Source organism: Procambarus clarkii, chromosome 25 (assembly GCF_040958095.1).
Source record: "Procambarus clarkii isolate CNS0578487 chromosome 25, FALCON_Pclarkii_2.0, whole genome shotgun sequence".
In the NCBI taxonomy this organism is placed as follows: Eukaryota; Metazoa; Arthropoda; class Malacostraca; order Decapoda; family Cambaridae; genus Procambarus; species Procambarus clarkii.
The window spans coordinates 9,365,365-9,385,296 of record NC_091174.1 but is presented as its reverse complement, the minus strand read 5'-3'; the positions used below and the strand labels follow the sequence as shown (position 1 = coordinate 9,385,296).

Here is a 19,932-nt window from a genome sequence, read left to right as displayed (position 1 = left end):
TAGAAACGCTGTGCATACTAGTGGCTATACAAGAATGTAAACACATCATGTTATGTACTCTCATAAACCCAATGTAACTTCTTGCATATTTATAAATAAAATAAAATCCAATAAGTTGTGTTAGAGCCCGAAATATTTGCCCTAAACGCTATGCGTACTAGTGGCTTTAGGTATTCTATATTCTACCTCTATCTTTAAATCAAACAGAATATTTGTACTGTAACTCTGCAACTATGTATGCACTTTTCCTAAATAAATTATTATTATTATTATAATTATTATTGTTATAGAGTTGTGAGGGCGAGTAGTGTGGGAGCCGTGTAGCCATGTGTTGGGGTCGGCCCCCGCCCGCCTCCACCCCGAGCTGAGACCCTTCACACTTCTCCCACACTCACACCTCACACCTCACTCCTCACCAGGCATGCTCACCACGGAGGCACAGATGTCAGGGCCCCGGCCCGCCACGGTGAGGCTCCTCTCTAGGCTCCAGTTTGGCTGTAATGAAGGATTTTGGTGGGCCTCCCCCCCTTCCTCCCACGGGGGTCCGGGGCTCTGTTTGTATGGGGTCCCGACAATACCTGGATTTATGTATATATTTTCTCTTTAGTAACTTTTACAATATTTTTTGTCTTCAAGAATCACAAGAGGCTGATTGTCACGGTAACAATGATATTGGGAAATATTTCAACTTTTTATTTATATGGAAGTTTATGTTATCTGAATGTGATTGTTTTTTTTAGTTTAGGCAATTGTGTATAGGGTAAATATATATATGGTAAAAGTATTATATATTTTTTTTGCTCGGCTAGAAGTTGGAAATAGACAGGTAACACATTTTTAGGACTAAATTATACAACTATCTTTCCCCAAGATCTTCCTTCAACCTAATAACTGGTTCTGTAATATTTCCTCAGCTTGACAACTTCTTTTGATAATTACTTGTTATAAAGATAATGCATGGCTCTTCCAGCTCGGACTTTTTTGGGGTATTTTTCATTTAGACTGTACAGTATTGTCATCAATATTTTGTATACCTGGAGCATACCTGAAGTGGGTTCTAGGCGTCACCCCGAGCCCTGGCCGGGGGGACGATCGTTTCCGACACGAGGCGATTCGACGAAGCTAGGTTTTTACTTGTTAAAACCATGTACAGTACAGGTATATTGTTATGTTAGGATGTATAAGCTTTGGGTAGATTATATTGGGCTCAGTTAGATTAGGTTAAGTTGATTTGGGTTAGGTTAGGTAGAGTTGAGCTTGGTTACGTTAGGTAGGTTTTAAAATCTGTTGGCGAATAAGTCTTGTGTGCTATATTATATAGTATAGCCATTACTATATACTGTAGTTGCAATGGCTTGATGCTGTCTGCTGATAATTACCTTGTGTACGATGTGACTTGTATCTGCCCTAGCCTAGGGCTAGATGCATCTTTTGATAACTTTGTTTAACAGGCTGTTGCTTGGAGTGACCCGTATGCCCACACACCCACTACAACCAAGGCACTTCCCGATGGTCTGACTGGGAACATGGAATATTAGGGAACTCCAAATATGCTATATTTTATAATTAAATATGGTTGTGATTCATTAATTTGAACAAATTCTGTACTGTATAGCAATTTTTCGAAAGGTATCCTATATACTGTACAGTACCTGACTTCTTCTGTTGGGTATCTGGACGAGAGGTCCCATTGCCAACTCGTAACTTCGATTACAGTACTTGTATTTTTCAAGACTTTCTAGTAGTTAGGTTAGGCCTATAAACATTGTTGCTGGAACAAACATTTTGAAGAGGGAATGATAAGTTCATGTAGGAAGTGTCATGTCAGTTGGGTTGCCGTTCATGCAGGAAGTGTCATGTCAGTTGGGTTGCCGTTCATGCAGGAAGTGTCATGTCAGTTGGGTTGCCGTTCATGCAGGAAGTGTCATGTCAATTGGGTTGCCGTTCATGCAGGAAGTGTCATGTCAGTTGGGTTGCCGTTCGTGTAGGAAGTGTCATGTCAGTTGGGTTGCCGTTCATGCAGGAAGTGTCATGTCAGTTGGGTTGCTGTTCGTGTAGGAAGTGTCATGTCAGTTGGGTTGTAATGTCTATATTGGCCTGTGGCCTACTGCCAGCAAGAGCCAATAACAGGTTTGCTAGTCAAGTGGTATGAAAAGCGTGTTCCCTGTCAGGCTGCAGGAAAAGAACTCGTGAAGCTGGACTTGGTAAATAGTCCCATACCTGGTGCCTTATTTTGATAATTGCTTTCTTACTCTTGAAGCTGGCCACAGACAACCCTAAATTAAGATTTGGATATATTAGGTTAGATTAGGGTTGGTTTGAAATAAGACAACCTGTCGGAGAAGCTTTGTGTTTGGACTTGGGCAAACTTGACCTTTGTAGCATCAAGAGCCAGTATTTTTAGTCACTTGTGTTGTGTGATATAGTTGTTAGGGGGAATTTTTAATGAAGGGTGAGACACATTCCATGGGTGACACCCAGATGTATTCACCTAGTTGTGTTTGCGGGGGTTGAGCTTTACTCTTTTGGCCCGCTGCTCAACTGTCAATTGACTACTTTTTTTTTTCCACACCACACACACACACCCCCTCCCCCAGGAAGCAGCCCGTGACAGCTGACTAACTCCCAGGCACCTATTTATTGCTAGGTAACAGGGGCATTCAGGGTGAAAGAAACTTTGCCCATTTGTTTCTGCCTGGTGATGGAATCGAACCCGCGCCACAGAATTACGAGTCCTGCACGCTATCCACCAGGCTACCAGGGCCCCCAGATGGCTACCAGGGCCCCACCAGGCTACCAGATGTGTGTGTGTGGGGTAAAAGTTGTCATATGTATGTGTAACCCTTATACAGTACTGTACTCTATCTACAATTGTCCCTTCATCTTTCTTTTTACTCACATACAGTACTTAAGAATATCATTATTATTGTTACAGGTATTATAATTTATTATTATAATTAGAATAAAGACCCACACTTGTGTACAGGTATTTGTGAAATTTATGTAAGGAATTTACACCAAGTGTTTCTTGCACTCTCCTGAGTGCTTTGTTAAGGTCTGAGTGTGTGATTAGGATGAGACTTACATTTCAACGTGATTAGGCATTGAGATGCAAGTCTCGTCCTAACCACACATTCAGACCTTCATAAAGCATGCAGGAGAGTGCGAAAAAGACTGTGTTAATTCTTTACATAAATTTCACAAATACACAAATGTATTCTAGCAACTAGACCATGACTTGGTATAAGAATTGCGACTTGGAGTTCTACTGAAGGGACCAGAATTTTCACACAATCCCCCCCAATGCACTCTGGCTCTGTCATCTAGGACTTGTTCTACCTTTGATGTTTTACCCCCCTCCCCCCTTACTGCTCCTACAGATTTTCTCATTGGTGCAGTCATGCTAATGTGATTACTCTCTGTGTGTAGAAAAATTACATTGAAGTGTTATACAGTAATGTGTTGCTGCATTTCAATACACATTAACCCCATCTGCGATAGAAGTGTTTTGTATTCCTCTCTGCCAACACTACGCAGTAATTTGTGAACAGATGGCTAAATTTACTTAAATAATTAGTTATAATACTGGAGGATTACTCGACTAGGGCCACAGTTCCTGTAGCAGTGATGCCGACAGCAATAGCAAGAAGATGGAGGATGAAAGTAGTGGAGACAACTCTCAGGTTCCGGGTTCGAAGAGGATGTTGAGTACCGAGGATCCGGATTATGCACGTCCACCGGATGCCAAACGAATGAGGGAGATGCACATGAGAGGCAAGATTCTCATTCCTCTGTAAATTGTATTTTTTCCTTGTAGCTTAATTAATGTCACCATAGGGATAAGGCAGAGTATTCTTATTTGTGGTATTTTTTTTTAAATTCTTAATGGATTCTATATACTGTGGTTGAAAATGTCAATTTTTATGAGATGGAGTTTGAATTGTAATACAGTTCTTTAATTAGGTTATTCAAACTTTAAAAGTTAATAAGGTTAAGGTTCATATTTAAGACTTTTGAATAGATACAGGATAATCAAATATATTGATATCTATATTATTATTATTATTGGCTTTAGGACCAATGTTACTCAAAATTGAAAAAGAAGTCCATTTCAATTCATCTGTCATTACTCTATTTCCCATTCTCATGGGTTAGGGTGGCATCCGACTTTTAGTGGCTGGAAGATGTGTCTGGTCACTTCTCCTTCCCCTTCAGTATAAGGCCTGTGGGCCATCCACTTTCCTATGCCAACAAAATTCCCCAATGACATTCATAATAACTTGGAATACAAATGCAAGTACAAATGGGGGTGTGTATAGTACATAAAAGGATGCCATCTTGAATGCTTGTTCATAACCAAATCAGTTGAATTCATAAAATTGTAAAAAAATTATTGGTTTTCTAATGACAATGCATTTCCCACCAGCCCAGGATGAACTAAGTGAACGTGTTGTGAAGGTGGTAGACAAGGAATTTAATATTGCCATTAATGAGAAACAAGCCGAGATGGAAGAGATTGATAATAGAATTTTACGATTGCAACAGTGCCTTCACACCCTCCGTTACTGTGTCTCCCTTAACTATTATTCAGTTAAGAAGGTAGGTCTCTCTCTCTCTCTCTCTTTTTTTTTTTTTTTATTAACTAGGCTTGATACCATTTTGACTACATCACTATTGCATATTTAATTTGATTTATCTATACATATTACATTTTTAGCAGAAACAACTACATTCTGTTCACATTTTGTGCATATTTTAATGATTTTCTAGGTTGTGTGGGTTAAGTAGTTGTCAGAACTAACAGTACAGTATCATGTTATTTTCACAACTTTAATATTAAAAACTGCTTTTAATTTTATTTATATCTGTATAAAATTTCATAGAAATCATAATCTAACATTGTATTTTTGTGCAGAAAGTCATATGACATTTTTCAAAAATATTCTGACTTATTGTGGGTAGGCTGTTGTGGCTCCCTGAAGCTACAATGCTGATATAGTGCCAAACCACTAGGTGCCTTCAGTCGCAGAGTTCCGTTAGGCCTACCGGGGACCACAAGCCAGAACCTGGTCTCCTCTAAAGAGGTTCAGGGTGCAGTGGCACTGTGATCAAATTGTCAGTGAATTTTAATCATGACCAACACCACGGTGGAAGTACCCACAAAGTCAGTGAAACAGCACAGACCACTGCTGGTTATGAGAAATATTGATACCCCAAAATTGCCAAGAGAACTCCCCCCAACAATGTGCATAATAAAGGAAGAAAGATTAAAGTCATGTTTTTGATTCATTCAATTATCATAAATAAAAAGTTAATTTTACAGTACAGTACTTTTGATGTGCACCTAGCAGTACTTTGATGTACAGAGTACAGTACTTTTGACGTACCAGTACAGTACTTCTAAATATACGTTTGATTTGATTTTTAGACTGATGAAGCTGGTAATAAGCATAAGCCCATGCTACATCCAACAGTCCGGAAACACTTGGGGAAGGCTCCAGTCACACACAAGGCTGCTGCTGTTTCTTCACTTGACGAGTCTCCTCAAAATAGTTCTTCCGCCCCAAGTGTATCGACGTACCAGGGTGCTATAACCAGCAGATTACCTCAGGAAGAATGTAAAGGTAGTGTTGGTGCAGCAACATTAGAGGAAAAGCCTGCAATCAAAGATAAAATTGTGAGTGGAAGTGAGGATGTTTGTGATACTCAAATTGAAGCTCATGATACTACAAAGGATAAATGTAAGGAGGAAACTGACGATAATGATGCGAGAAATCGAGATTTGAAATCTTCACGACCTCCAAGTCCAAAATATCTTCCTCCGAAGCCACCTGACAATCCACAAACTATATACCAGGGCCGACATCAACGATTCCAGAGTAAACTAAGGTAAACAAGTTTCAGCTTTATCTTTGTATAAAGACCATTTAAGGATGGAATTGTACTGCACAATATATAATTTCTATTTATGTTCTAAACCAAGCTTGCACTAGATAATGTGAAGATCATTTTATTTCTTTTAATAATTATCTGCATCTTCTAATTAGCTATTGTTTCTTATGTGGATTAACCCATCTATTAAAGTTTGCCAGGATCAATTAAAAAAAATTATCTTATTTATTTTTTTGCATCTTGTTCTTTGCAAGCATAAGGTAATGATGCTTGAGTGATTGCATGATTTTATTCCACTTCAGATAACAAGGGAATAGATTTAAAAAAAAATCACTAGAGAATTGTGGTATTCTATATTTTTGTATTCTAATGTTGCTTTGATAATTTTTTCTTCAAATATGAATTAATTTTTGTATTATGTTTTATTTTAGGTATTATATTGTTGCTAATAAAATATTAATTTAGACAAAAGATTAGCAGATATACAGGATTCAACCTGACGTAGACCTTAGGTCCTAACTCTTATTGACATTTAATTGAATAATTTTGTCTGTGCATTTTGATATGCTTCACTAAAGCAATAATTGATCTCTTTAAGAGTGATAGTGGGAAACACCTACCAATATTTGACTTCACATGCTGAAGATGATAGTACTAGCGACACGCTGCGGTACAAGTGGCAGGTGTACGTGAGAGCACCGGGGCAGGGGGAAGACATCTCTTCCTTCATCTCCGCAGTCACTTTCATCCTGGATCAGAGTTACGCCCCGCACCATATCATCACTCTTAAGTAAGGAATATACACGTGTGTGGATACTGCAGTGTATTCCAAATTTGCTTTGTTTATTTCCTGTGGCTTGTATTCGTGCATATTCCGTATGTATCATAAGGTTTATTTTAAAGATACCTGTAGTGAAAGAAATCTAATCCAATTCCTTCAGGGTGCAATATATCATGTTTTGTGTTACACTATAACTGTTAAAATAAAATTTGGTATTACAGTACTATTTTTCCAAACTGCTTACTATATATCACATTATGCATAGTATTTACGGTACTATATTGTGTATGTTCATGACTTAGAAGTTAATCATGATAAAGCCATCTCTCTCTCTCTCTCTCATGCCTCTCTCCTCCTCCTCCTCTTCCTCCTCCTCCTGGCTCTTGTCTTGTGGTAACGCACAGTTTGCACCTCCAGACATCCTCCCTTTGTGCTGACTCGTCGGGGCTGGGGAGAGTTCAAGATTCAGATTGTCCTGAGATTCACAGATTCTCGCAACAAGCAAGTGAGACTACTTCACCCACTGGTGCTAATCCGGCCAGATGATCCTCTTTCTCTTACAGGACTATGGAGGTTGGGTAAGACTTGCTAAATTGTTGTCTTGACTATATTTATGGTGAATCAAATGTCTTGATAAAATGTATGGGTTGATACTAATATATTAGTTATAAGATACTTTCTATACTTAGCAGATGTTTAATAGGCTTTTGTTAAACTATTTGTACATTTAGTTAATGATCATATATGATATTTATTTATTCAGGATTTGTGTATCCTCCGTCTTGATACCATATAATTTAGATATTTTATTCCTTTAGTTTTCTGTGCAGTATGTTGGCTTGTTACTTAAAACACTTAAATATGTTTTAAAATGTATGGCTCCTATTGAAATTAAATGATGTATTGATTTATAATATGAGTGCATACAGGTACATGGTACAGTATTTAGATCCCTCTGGACTGAACAAGTAGTGGATGGCTAAAAGGCTGGTTGCCTTGTCTGCTAAATATGTTAACAAACAAAAAAGTCGGTAGTATGGTACTGTATTAGGTGTGAATTGTAGAGGAGGATTTACTGTTTTCAAATTAGTATTTTCTTTATTTTCTCTATCAGAAATAAAATAGCTTGAAGGGGTATTAAGATGCAAATACTGTATATACCAGAGGTAGTTAAACTTGCTAAGCTTCAGAGCCATTCAAAAATAATCTTCAGATGTTCACAAGCTACAAGACATGCTCGAACTTAGCTCATACATTTGCTAAGTCGTCATAAACATTTGCCTCCTAAGGAAAGAGCTGCAATTTCATATGATAAATGTCATGAACAAGTGATAGGGGTGGTTAGAGATAATGCAGTTCAACCTGGGATGACTATCATATTCATAAAAAAGAAATCCCCTCCCCATGGTGTTAATAGTGACCACCAGCAGAGGTCTCCCATTTATTTCTCTTTTACCTGCTGAGATATCCACACTATTTGGTTTCTACATTGTCCACCGGCTGGCTTCCTGGAACTATGTTATCTCACATTCTCCCTAATTGGGAAATTCTCCCTAAATTCATAGTTGTTTTGTAGAGAATACTGTATATAATCACTTCATGTGTATGTATGTATGCATGTTTTAATGATCCTGATTCTCTTAGCCAGAACTTTGTTCAATGACGTGTAAGGCCTGCCTTGAAGGCATTGCACAGTAAGGTAGCCTAATATAGTGATTTTTATTTTCCAGGTGAGTCTGCATTTTTCTCAGGGTTGGAAAGACACTTAACTCCTCTGTTTGGGTACAGTGATGGCTCTCTTTTTTTACATTGTTAATTTCTCTAGAAGATGGTGGTGATCTGATAGCTCACAGGTCCTATTTGTCTTGTCTTTGGTTCAAGCAATGAGAAGTTAAGTGGTAGTTCTTGTTAAGGGATGTGAACTGTCTGGTCTGTTGGAACTTGACCTTGGTGCGTCTGGGTTGGGTTCTGCTTTTGCTTCCACTTCCTGGCTGTAGTAACCACTTCACTCTTGCTCATGACTGACAGGAAATCCTCTTGTTTTCTAAGGCTGTGGCATTTGTGCCGTAAGACTTCTGTGCTGAGGTGGGAAGAGATTTTCCTGATCATTAATATTCAAGTACAAGTACATTTATTGAAACCATAAAATCTATCTCAAAAGGATAGAGTAGCTTAGGCTATTTCTACCCTCCTATCATTAATGTGGTGTTAATTGGTGAGTATCTTGTTTTGTGAGATGGGTTTATTGGGTTATACCCATGTCCTCGTTCTCCCTATTTCTGAATAACTTCTTGTGGTGGACTATGAGCTAGCACCTGTCTGGCACGTGGGGGTCAAGTCCATTGTTGTCCAAGAGCTTTTCTTCATTCTTCTAGCCGAATGTACATGGCTAGTGGGTTTGAACACATACTTGCCTTTGTTTTAGCATCCATGGCAGATACTGCTCTGCCCGACATGTTGATGCAGATCCTGGGCGGGATTCGGGTGCTGACTTTTGCATTCTTGCAGGTGTGCAGATGCATGTCTGGTGTAAGACAAGGAGAGCAAATTGAGAAAGAAGAATAAATATATTCCACACTACACGGTGCAGCATAATATGCAACCATCACACTAGGCAAATATGCACAGCAGATCTCCCACCCCAGTTTGCCGATAAACATTTACCAAACAATGAAATCCTTTGATAGTACCTGTAGACGTACTGGAACCTTCATGATTCGGTCAAGGTACGGTCTCAATCAGTCTAGATGAAATAGAAACCATCGCTAGGAGACAATACCAACCAATTATATTGTTCTGTACCTTTCATTTGGTAGCATTCTGCTGTACTTTCTCAGATATTTAGAGATTTTATCGCTAACATACATTTATGCTGGTGTTTTTGGACATCACTTTTTTTTTACCAAATGTTTTACTTGTTTCTTGAAAATATTAAATATTTTGACTTGGGTATTTTGTCTGCAATTTTAGTGAAACTTTATCTTCATTTTGAATAGGTCAGGAGAACTGGTATGATCTGTGGGTCTACGAGTCAGACTCTGGGAGCCCGGGAGCACAGCAGATCACGGAGATGATGGCCGAGGAGGAGGAGGACTGTCCAGCTTCCCTTGCCAGAGAACTCACAACAGGTGTCGTGTCTTCCAGAGTTGAGGAAAATATCACCGTTGTTCACAACATTGGGGAGAAAAACATTACACAAAGTATAAAACGGGTAACTCCAGTTAAGCCAGAAAATGAATGCAAAGTTTTAACTAACTCTGATAGAAATAATGTGACCAAGTGTGCGAATAGAGAGATAAGCGAGTCGGTGGCATCAAGTAAACAGTGTACCATCTTACAGTCTCATTGTGATGCTAGTAGTGATACAACTTTAAAAACGTGTCGGGAGGATAAAAGACAAACGGTTAGTAAATCTGAATCTAAAATTAAAGTTGAAGGACTAGAAGAGAGCAAGTTGCAAGGACTGAAGCCATTAAAGGAACAATTGGGTGTGAGAGTGGCTAACATTAATGGTGTTCAGAGTAAAGTGTGTAAGATACACGTACGGCAGCCTGATGGACGTCTTGTGCCTTATTATATTCCTGCTCATATGTACTCTTTAGCACTCAAGATTGCTCAGAGTGGTACAAATAAACAAGCAAATGGAACAACTACAGCTGATAATAAACAAGTAAATCGACAAGAAGTAATCAAACAGCAGAGTGTAAGCCAGAGGATAATTAAGGTGCATATCCCAGAGGGCCAGGAGAAAGGGGGCATTGAGAGCATCATTGTGAAGCAAGAACCAAGTGAATTATTAGCACAGCAGAGAGATGATACAAAATCAGTAACCTTGGAAGTAAAGACTGAACTTGAACAGAATACAAAAACATCTACTACTCCAATTAGAATATTAAATTTTTCCCCACACAAAAAGGTAGCAATAAATAATGAAGAATCGATAAGCTTAATGCCATCAACCAGTGGCATACAGGGTGGACCTAAACTATCCCACATTACACAGACAAAGCAGACTGTGGCACGACTTTCCACTGGCAGACTTCCACAAAGTCCTCTTCAACAGCTTTTGGTAAAGGCTGTCCAGGACAAAAAACATGCCTTGGTTCACCAACTTCTGAGCAAGAAGGGGCTGAAGGATGGCTCTGGCACACACAAATCTCTGCAGGGTCAGATAACTTATACACAAACGCCTGTTGGGTTAAAATCCAACATTCAGATAATGCCACTAAAAGTAGTTCAAGATATGCAAAGCACTGGCTCGCCATCGACCAAAATCATTCAGAGACCAATATCTGCTGCAAATATTAGATTCATAACCAATAATGGTCAGTTAATATCAGCCGGTAAACTTATGAAAGGTAAGACTGCCTTGCCCTCCAGTAAAGTATCTGCCAGTATATCCTCGTGTTCTGTCCCGACATCTAGCAACTGTGTTGTTGCATCTACTTCAGGTGTTACCCCAGTTTCAAGTAATACTACAGGTATGGTGATGATACAAGGAAATCAGCAAGTTGCTGGGTCAAGTGGACTACAGCTTGGAATGAGTAAAGGCAAAGCAACCATAACACAACTTCCTCCTCTGGTTGTGTGTAGTAGTGCAGTGGAGACTGGCACAGTTTTACAAATTCCACCTTTTGTAGTCCGAGGAGTGGGAAATGGCGAAACATTAAAAACTATAACGAATTCAATAAAGTCTACAACCAGTACGACGAAGAATGTGACTGTGCCGGGTGTGTCATTACTGCGAGGCAGCATTATTACAACGACAGCACCTACTGTCTGTAGCTTGCTCAAGCCCATTGCCCCTGCCCCAAGTGCAGATACCAGCTCTCCAACCCCAGTTGTCACAAATGTGCTAACCAGAGTCACAAGCAGCACTCCAGTTAAGACTCTTTCTCTTAATGCATCATCTTGTGACAAAAGTAAAATATCGGCAGTAAAAGTGGATAAACGAGAAGGTAATGGGAAGGAGGAGGATAGAAATCTCTGCATTGTCCAGGAATGGGAAGAGCAGGTCAGGTAAGGGAAATTTTTCATATGTTTAATGTTTCACATTCAGAGTACACCAGATATTTGGTTAAGGCGAGTGTACTGTATGTTATGGGCACAAAAACTCTTTTAACTAAAAAAAGTATAGAGTAATGGCCGTGTAGAGAATAAAAAAGGAGTGAAAGACTAAAAACTGATATATTTATTGTGTAAGGAAGGAGCCAATTCTAGGTTTGAAAATACCACATTAAAGTACAGAAATTATTATTAAGTATCGACTATTGTTCCTCATAGCTTGATTATCTATTTCTTGAAAGATCTAAAATATATAAATTGGAATATTTTAATTTTTGATTGGCATGTGTAAAATGGTGCCCTGAAAGAAAAGATGATGGCTCTAGATTGACATACTTATGCTTTGAAAAAAATTGTTTATTAATAATACATATTGAAAATTAAGTAGTGTACTGATAAATGATATGCATTAATATACATGTAAATAATTAAAGGATGCTTGTCTGTCAGTGACTACAGCAGAGTACAACTTTTGCTTTTTATGCCCGGTCTCTTGACCCTAATTTGGTTATACTTGGTTTTGAAGATATGGATGGAAGTGTGTGATAACTTATTCCTTCAGTGCATTTCTCTTTGCTGAATAGCTCTGTCAGGTACAAGAATTTCCTTACTTTTCTAGAATTTGTGTTTCCAGCTTCCACTAAAACCATTTTGGTTTTTCTCTCTCGGTTTAAATAGCGTTCCTTACCTATCTTATCTATTCCCCTCAGTACTAGTATCTTGTATGTGGTGATCACGAGGTACCTTTTATACTGGAGCTGCATTCTCTAGAGTAGTAATGCTATCATATGAGCTGTGTCAGTGGTTTTGAAAGCATCTTTGTTTTTTATTCTTAATACTGTTCTTATGTTAAACTTTCCTGTGCTGGTGCTGAAGGGAAGGGCACAGGAAAAAAAATTTGGAGATCAAGGGAAAGTGCAAAGCCATTATGACTGTTTAACACTTGGAAGGGATCAGGATAAGGATTTGGGATGGGATGGGGGGAAGGAATGGTGACCAACCACTTGGACGGTCGGGGATTGAATGTCGACCTGCACGAAGCTGAAGTGAAAGATTTGTTACGAAATCCTGAATAGACCCAGTGAAGAGTAAAGGTGCCATGGGCACAATCACAGACCATTGTAAGAACATCGGAGGCCCACGTCTTTTCAAACTCCTTCCACCATTTATAAGAAATACTGTCGAAACAAAAGTGGAAATTTTAAAGATACAATTGCACACGGTTCTTGAGGAAGTTAGAGATCAAACAGCTTTTATTGTCTTTGTCTACCATGTTACTAGTGACCCTGGTCCTAGTGAGGAGCATCCGAGGTGCCCCTCAGACATGTCTTGTCCTACTTTCTTATTCTGCTTGGCTATTTTCTCTGGTATGATAGTTCCACTACAGTGAAGGTCCAAAAGTGGATAATGATAGTGGTATAGTTTTAAATTGGCTATTTGCTTATTTATTTGTATTTATACAGTACTATCTTTTTCCATATTGTGTGTTGTTTTTAGTGTTAGCAAACCAATGTTAAAATTGTGTTGATTTCCTTCAGAGATTGAGTAATTAATATATTTTTGTTTATTTTATCAGACGGCTAGAAGAATTATGCAGAAGATGTTCTTCAGCTGATATGTGCGTATATATCTGGATGAGAGCACTGCCACTGGTTGCACCCCACCTTAAATGTTCTCCAATGTTATCCTTTTGTGCAAAGTCCCGTGACGAATTTGTGCACTGGCCACTAGGGAAGCAGCGTGCGGCAGAAGTGAGTATGTTGTCTACTCGTGCTTGCACTAATAATTATTTCACCCATAATGGATCGCCCTTAGTTTCACAGAGTATGCATTTTGACCTTGCCTCAAGTCCATTGGTCTTGTGACCCTGCATCGTTGATCGACCTATCAATAATTCTATGGATCTTTTGACTATGCAAGAAAATTATTGACCTTGCAAAAGTGTTGTGTGCTTCGCTACATACCGGACAAACTATTGTTATCTGTTCATAAGTGGTAGTTTATTCATCCTGATCAGAAAAATTATATATATTTTTATCTTGCATTTTGTAACCTGCAGTAACTAGGTGCTGCTACCCCATGAAGAGGCACCAATATATGCTTAACACTAAGAAGTCCGAGGCATCATAAATAAGAATTGTTTCAGCATGTAAACATGAAAGGAAATAGCCGTGAAAAAGTATGAAGCTATTGAGACATGTATTTAGGGGACAATAGTAGGTCAATTGGCGGTGATTGAATAGTAGGTCAATGTGAAGGAATTACATTTTGAAAGTGTATAGTTGGTTGCTGAGGGATGATTGTTGGAAAATAGGAACTTTTGGGGATCAAAAACACTCCCTCATTCTGAGCTTATCTTCATGAGGAACTAAAGTTGTTAAAATTGAGTGCTATTAAATCTATATTATTGGGGGTTCAACATAAAACTTTTTTACGAAGCTATAAAGCTATTTTTACAGTTCCATAGAGCACGCGAGATTAAACGCCGCCTGGAACAGTGCCACGTGGATGGCACTGAATGGTGGAGTGTGGGTAGAATAGTGGCTTGGGCACGACGTCACGCATACACACCAACCCCTCCCAGAAAGCTGCTACGTACAGGTGTGTGTTTATACATGCGTTTTCCTGTCTTTACCTCTGTTTTGCACTATCTTTGTGTCCTTTATAATACATAGCTGAACTCTGCTATTAAGACTACTAGTGGGATCTACACAATGTGGAGTTGATATTATATTTTAAGAAAATCCAATATGAAAAAACTATAACTGTAAATGTAGGTTATATCAGTGATCGTTCAGCAGGGATCTGCTATAATTTGCCTTTATCTGTAAAAAAAATCCAGTGTATGTGTTCAGTAGTTGTCAACTCTTAGTGTTTTCTTATCATAAAAAATATACGGAAGATAATTGTCCATTTTGAATAAATAATGATGCAATAAGTCTCTCCTCCTATTTTTGTTATGCTGATGAGACAGACCATTTCTCCATTGAATGAGAAGTGGTCATATCAGTGTATGATAGTGCAATGAGTGAGATGTGGGGGTCATATTATGAGTGAGTTCTTCCCTCTACAGACATGTTGTTACCACCACCAGCAGCTGCAAACCCCGAGACAACGTTATCGTACCTCGGCAACCTGGAGAAACTTGTTCAAGATACTAGTAATAGGATGACACTGAGTGGCGAGATTGGATTGCAAGAGATTGATGTAGTCACAGTAGATGACAAGAAAGAAACTTCATCTAGATGCAAGTTATTAGGTAAGACCATGAGTAGCCATTTCATTCGTTAGTACAGATTTGAGTTGGATGCTAACTAACTATTTTGTACTGTGATATTGTCAAAATACTGTACTGTGCTAGTCATTAAAATGATAAAGATTGCAACTTTATCTACTTAAATTTTGCAAGAACTTTTTAACTAATTTTTATTTTTTAACTAATCATAGTTACATACAAGTATGACAGGGTTGTGAAAATAAGACAAGAAAAGGAAGGATGGGTAGACTGCAACTTCCTAGACTGCCAAAAAACTTTTGATTCAGTTCCTCACAAAAGACAAATACACAAGATGGAGAGACAAGCAGAGCTAACAAAAAAAGGCACTGGACTGGGTACAGGAGTACTTGACAGACAGGAAACAAAGGGTCATGGTCAGAGAGCATATGCCAGGCTTGAAAGGAGTGGAAAGTGGTGTTCCACAGGGCTCTCTATCCTAGGACCATTGCCGTTTTTAATTTATGTAAATGACCATGCAGATGGAGTAAGTTCGTACGTGTTGTTCTGCCTTTTCTTACCACAACACCAGAGGCACATATTATAAAATGCTGTGTTTTTTCTTTAACTTGCATCACTTGTTGTTACAGAGCCAACTGAAACACTCAAGTAAAATATTATTTACAACTAGTGTATTTACTTTTGCTTAATATTGGCGACTAATATATTGCCCCCTTTTAGCTTCTCCTCAGAAACATCCCTTGGAATTTTTACCATGGGAGGATGTGGAGATTGGTGGTGGGTGTGAGTGGGTGGGACAGCTCACCTCCCGGCTCAGGCTCACCCTTAAGCCAGAAGAGGTTGCCGAGGGCTATACTGCTGATGCTGCTCGCTCTACTGCATGGCGGGTGCGTATCTTGATCATTTAGGAAACGTTTAAAAGGCCATAAACAAAGATTTAAATTAATGCCTCACGTGAACATCGTGAGAGAGCTTGGAAACGGTGGACAAATTGTGGGAATTCCTGCGGGCAATGTTGATCTGAAATAAGTTTTTTGAATGGTTTACTTCCTTGTTGTTTAAGACCCTTGTGTTATCAATAATCTCCAGCAGCCTGATAATGTCTTGGTAATTCTGAAAATCCCTGGTTTTAATTGGTTACATAGCTCTCATAGACAAGTTAAAGTACATTTATTGAGACAGTAAGATACATCTCAAAGGGATAGAGTAGCTTAGGCTATTTCTACCCTCCTATCTCTCTCTCATAGACATTGTTATCCAATATATAGAGAAATGCTCTTACCAGTGTGTGTGCTTGTGGGTAGGGAGGATTAGCTTTTGAAATCTGATTCTTTCCTCTTTGGTATTCAGTCCAACTCTACTTGCAGCTACCTGTGACTGTTGTCGTCTTTTAAAAGTGTAGAGTGAATTGGCCTCAGCCACTTATTGCTGTACTTAACTGTGCCTGCAGGGAATAAGTTCTAGCTTTTGGGTCCCATCTTATAGCTGCTGTACCTCATGCATTATATATTCTGACCTGTAGTATTGTTGTCCTCTTAAATCTGTGAATGAAGGCAGCTTCCATTACTTCTGCTCCCAGCTCATTCCACTTGTATCACCTTCACTGCATGTGAGTATTATCTTGTATTCTTTTTCTCTTTTTTTTTTCTTTCTCATTTGAGTTTATAGCTACCATTTATACCACCTCATTTTATTTACATTCGCCTGGAAAATTGTGTTGCAGGCTCTCTCACTTGTGCATCCATAAGTAGTGGTGTTTTAGCCTCTGTTAAAATATTGGTATGAGTAATATTATGGTCAACCAGTAATATTATGTTTTGTGCTACAATATGTTTTGAATGTAGGAATGGGCTGCTGTATATATACTTGAAGCAGGGATTACAGATGGCAAATTTCTGAGAATCAAAAATGGGATATATTGGAGTGGTTTCAATCAATAGATGAAATAAATATAGATATATTAACTGCAGCTCTTATGATAGTTTTGAGATGAAGACTTTTACTTGAGTAGAATATGGCTGAACCTCATTGTTAGAAGGTAGAATTTTCCAGTTCTGTTTTGAGGAGTACAATAGTGTTTAATACTTCAGTAAATTATGATATTTCATGGTCAGCTAGTTCGGTTTTAATGTTTTTGTTGAATGTGAATTATTGATATAGAGCAATTGAATATTTAGTATATATGCTTTCTTCAACAGGCAGTGCTGAGCCTTATGGAAGACCTACTGCGATCATCTCATGCTCAGGCCTGGGGAGACACCACACACACCACCTTAGTGCCTCCACAGGATATTACTCTTAATCACGTCCTCGGTGCTCTCTCTAATTCACGACCAGAATTTGACATTTTTACGGATTACGGTTTAGGCATACCAATATAAACTGCTTCTTTTAATAATCATAATAAAATGCTAAGTTTTGATTACTGAATGCTGACAGAATGGTGTGGACTTAAGTGGTGTTAGTGGGTTCCGTCTCCAAGATCTTCAAAATTGCAAGAACTTTGTGGAAATACTGATCTGATTTGGTTTGACTAATACTTGTTACATCTAATATTTGCATTGATAAAATCTACAGGTTTAGATCATTTGCCAAATGTCCTTGAAGACAATAACTGATGTAACATTTTGTTACCCAATTTTGAAAGTTGTCAAAGAATGGAAGACTTCATCATTTGCTAGTTGGGTTGGTTAGCATGCTATGGGCCACAAGTTATTTTATAGTTTTCAGATTGTCATTTGCCAGTAATGTTGTTGCTGCAACGCTAAAGAAAGTGCTTTAAATGGTGTTTCTAAAAGGTTATGTATTGGTCAGCTTTCACCGAATTGGGAAGCGGCAAATAGGCACGGTACATAGGTACAGTATGTCAAAAAAAGTAAGTTTTATGTGCTTGGTCCAGATTGCTTTCATAATGCTCTTCCAGCTTGCTATTTCTTAATTGATTTTTAGGTTACCTTCAAAATTTCATCAGTCATATGTTTGCCTTCATTACTCTAGGCAGTTGTGTACGTGCATATTTACAAAAGTGGGTGTTGGGATCATGACAAATTTGATTACGGGTTAATCCCAACCATGACATATTGGGCTTATTCTGCATGATGTATTAGATGATGTAGAAGACTTTTTGACCTCTAGTTGTGTTTTACTAAATTTATATTTATCCATAGTACTTGTGTTATAACAGGTAGGTAAATTTTGGCTATACCACATTTGCTTTTTGTCTACTACGGATGTGTTATGTATCAGGATGAAGACTAGTACCGTAAAGAAGATTTTGCTAAAGCTTGATATGGGGAAATGACAATAAGGCATCTTGAATTGTGACATGTACGCTTGGTGAACAAAGTTTAAACCGGATCACTGTTATGTGTATATGTGGTGACTTCGTTAAAGCCAGTAAAGTACACGGGATGGTTTCATGGGTGAAACCTGTTTCATTTTTGCTAATTTTTATGGGTCAATTCTAATGAAGGTGAGTTAGTATTGTAATGGGTGAAGCCCGAGCATGTCATCATTTTGGCAATTGATATTTTGATGTAGTACATATTTTGAAATGACCAAGGCAAGGTTAGTTATGTTTATATTGGGTAGGACACGTGTGAGAACTTGGAAAGTTACATTTAATATTTGTTAAGCAAAAATATCATGAAAACTTGGTATTTTAATATAATAACAATTCAAACTCAAATATTTTTGTCAAGAACTTCATAAAGTGTGGTGTATATTCTGCACCCCTAAAACTGTGTGCAGGCAGACATATGTTTGATAAAGCCAATGGAATCTGAAATATTGGTTACTGATAGATGTATCGAGGATGAAGATCGAGTTGGACTCTTAAGTCAACCTGTTGTGAGACTCCCACTTACTGTACTTTTGTCTTGAAAGTAACACAACATTTTAATATTTTCAATCTGATCCTGATTATAACTTGAATGCACCTATTATTGTTACTGAATAATATTAGATTTTATGACCAGAATAATGAAGAATTTGCATTATGAACATTCTTGATTGTTGTGGTACGTGTGAATTGTATAATTCCAGAACTATCTGTGATATTCTAGATATGGTTTTAAATCTGTCATTTTTTGGAAATGTTTATAAAAAAATCTCAGGGTTGAGTTAATATTTTTAATTCCCATCTATTTTTTTTAATTCCCATCTACTGTATTCTGGATATTGTAAGTTCTAAGGCCAAACAATTTAATTTTTTATACGTAACATAGGATCCTAAAATAAGGTAATGTTAAGGAAATTGAACATAGCTGGAGCCCTGACACGGCAAGGCAGCCACAAGGGCCTCGATGATCCGAAGGGCAGTGGAGGGTGTTGTAAAGCTTTTCTTATGGACGATATAATTGAGGAAAAATGTACGGGTTTTGTGAGTGGTTGCATAAATGCTTGACAAATCCTGGTCCTGCTGTACAGTCTTGTTATTTATGTGAAATTTAAAGAGAACATTTTCTCTGAAGGCATTGGAAAAATTTCCATATGAAGTGTTACCCGCCTACCATTTCATATCCTGTCTTTGGATATCCTGTATGAAGCTAATTAACCTTCAGCAATCTATTTTCTGCATTTTGCACCCAATACTCTTCTTCCCTTCGACTTGTCGTTACTCTTCTTTTATCGGAACATTTTCTGAATGCAACTTTGGCTGTGTAGTTAAATGTCTGAAGTGTGAATCATTTTGAGAAATGCACCGTGGACATTTGAATTGAGAAGTTATTTTCGAGAAAAGTTTAAATGTTATCAGCTGGGGTTCATGTAAACCTAAGTGGAAATTAATATTTTGTGTAACTGATTTTGGGTCATTTGTTTTGAAGACATGTTGCATACAGAACCACTGCAAATCATTGCTTGCCAGCATCTTAAATATGGCAACATCTTATTTAACTAGTTTGTTCACCTTGTAGAATATCTCAATTTTTTTAAAGATTGTACATCTTGTTTTCCTATT

At 38.1% G+C, this 19,932-nt stretch overlaps 1 protein-coding gene across 1 annotated transcript; it reads left to right on the top strand.

Moving 5' to 3' along the window:
* The first annotated feature begins 304 nt into the window (after positions 1–304).
* LOC123756468 (YEATS domain-containing protein 2) lies at positions 305–19,093 on the top strand. Its single transcript, XM_045739645.2, has 12 exons — positions 305–466; positions 3,606–3,774; positions 4,427–4,599; positions 5,429–5,889; positions 6,491–6,682; positions 7,091–7,251; positions 9,670–11,692; positions 13,314–13,488; positions 14,197–14,338; positions 14,811–14,996; positions 15,693–15,859; positions 17,171–19,093. Exons 1-12 carry the CDS (start codon positions 422–424, stop codon positions 17,351–17,353), a joined length of 4,077 nt encoding a protein of 1,358 aa, XP_045595601.2. The 5' UTR covers positions 305–421; the 3' UTR covers positions 17,354–19,093.
* Positions 19,094–19,932: the final 839 nt, after the last annotated feature.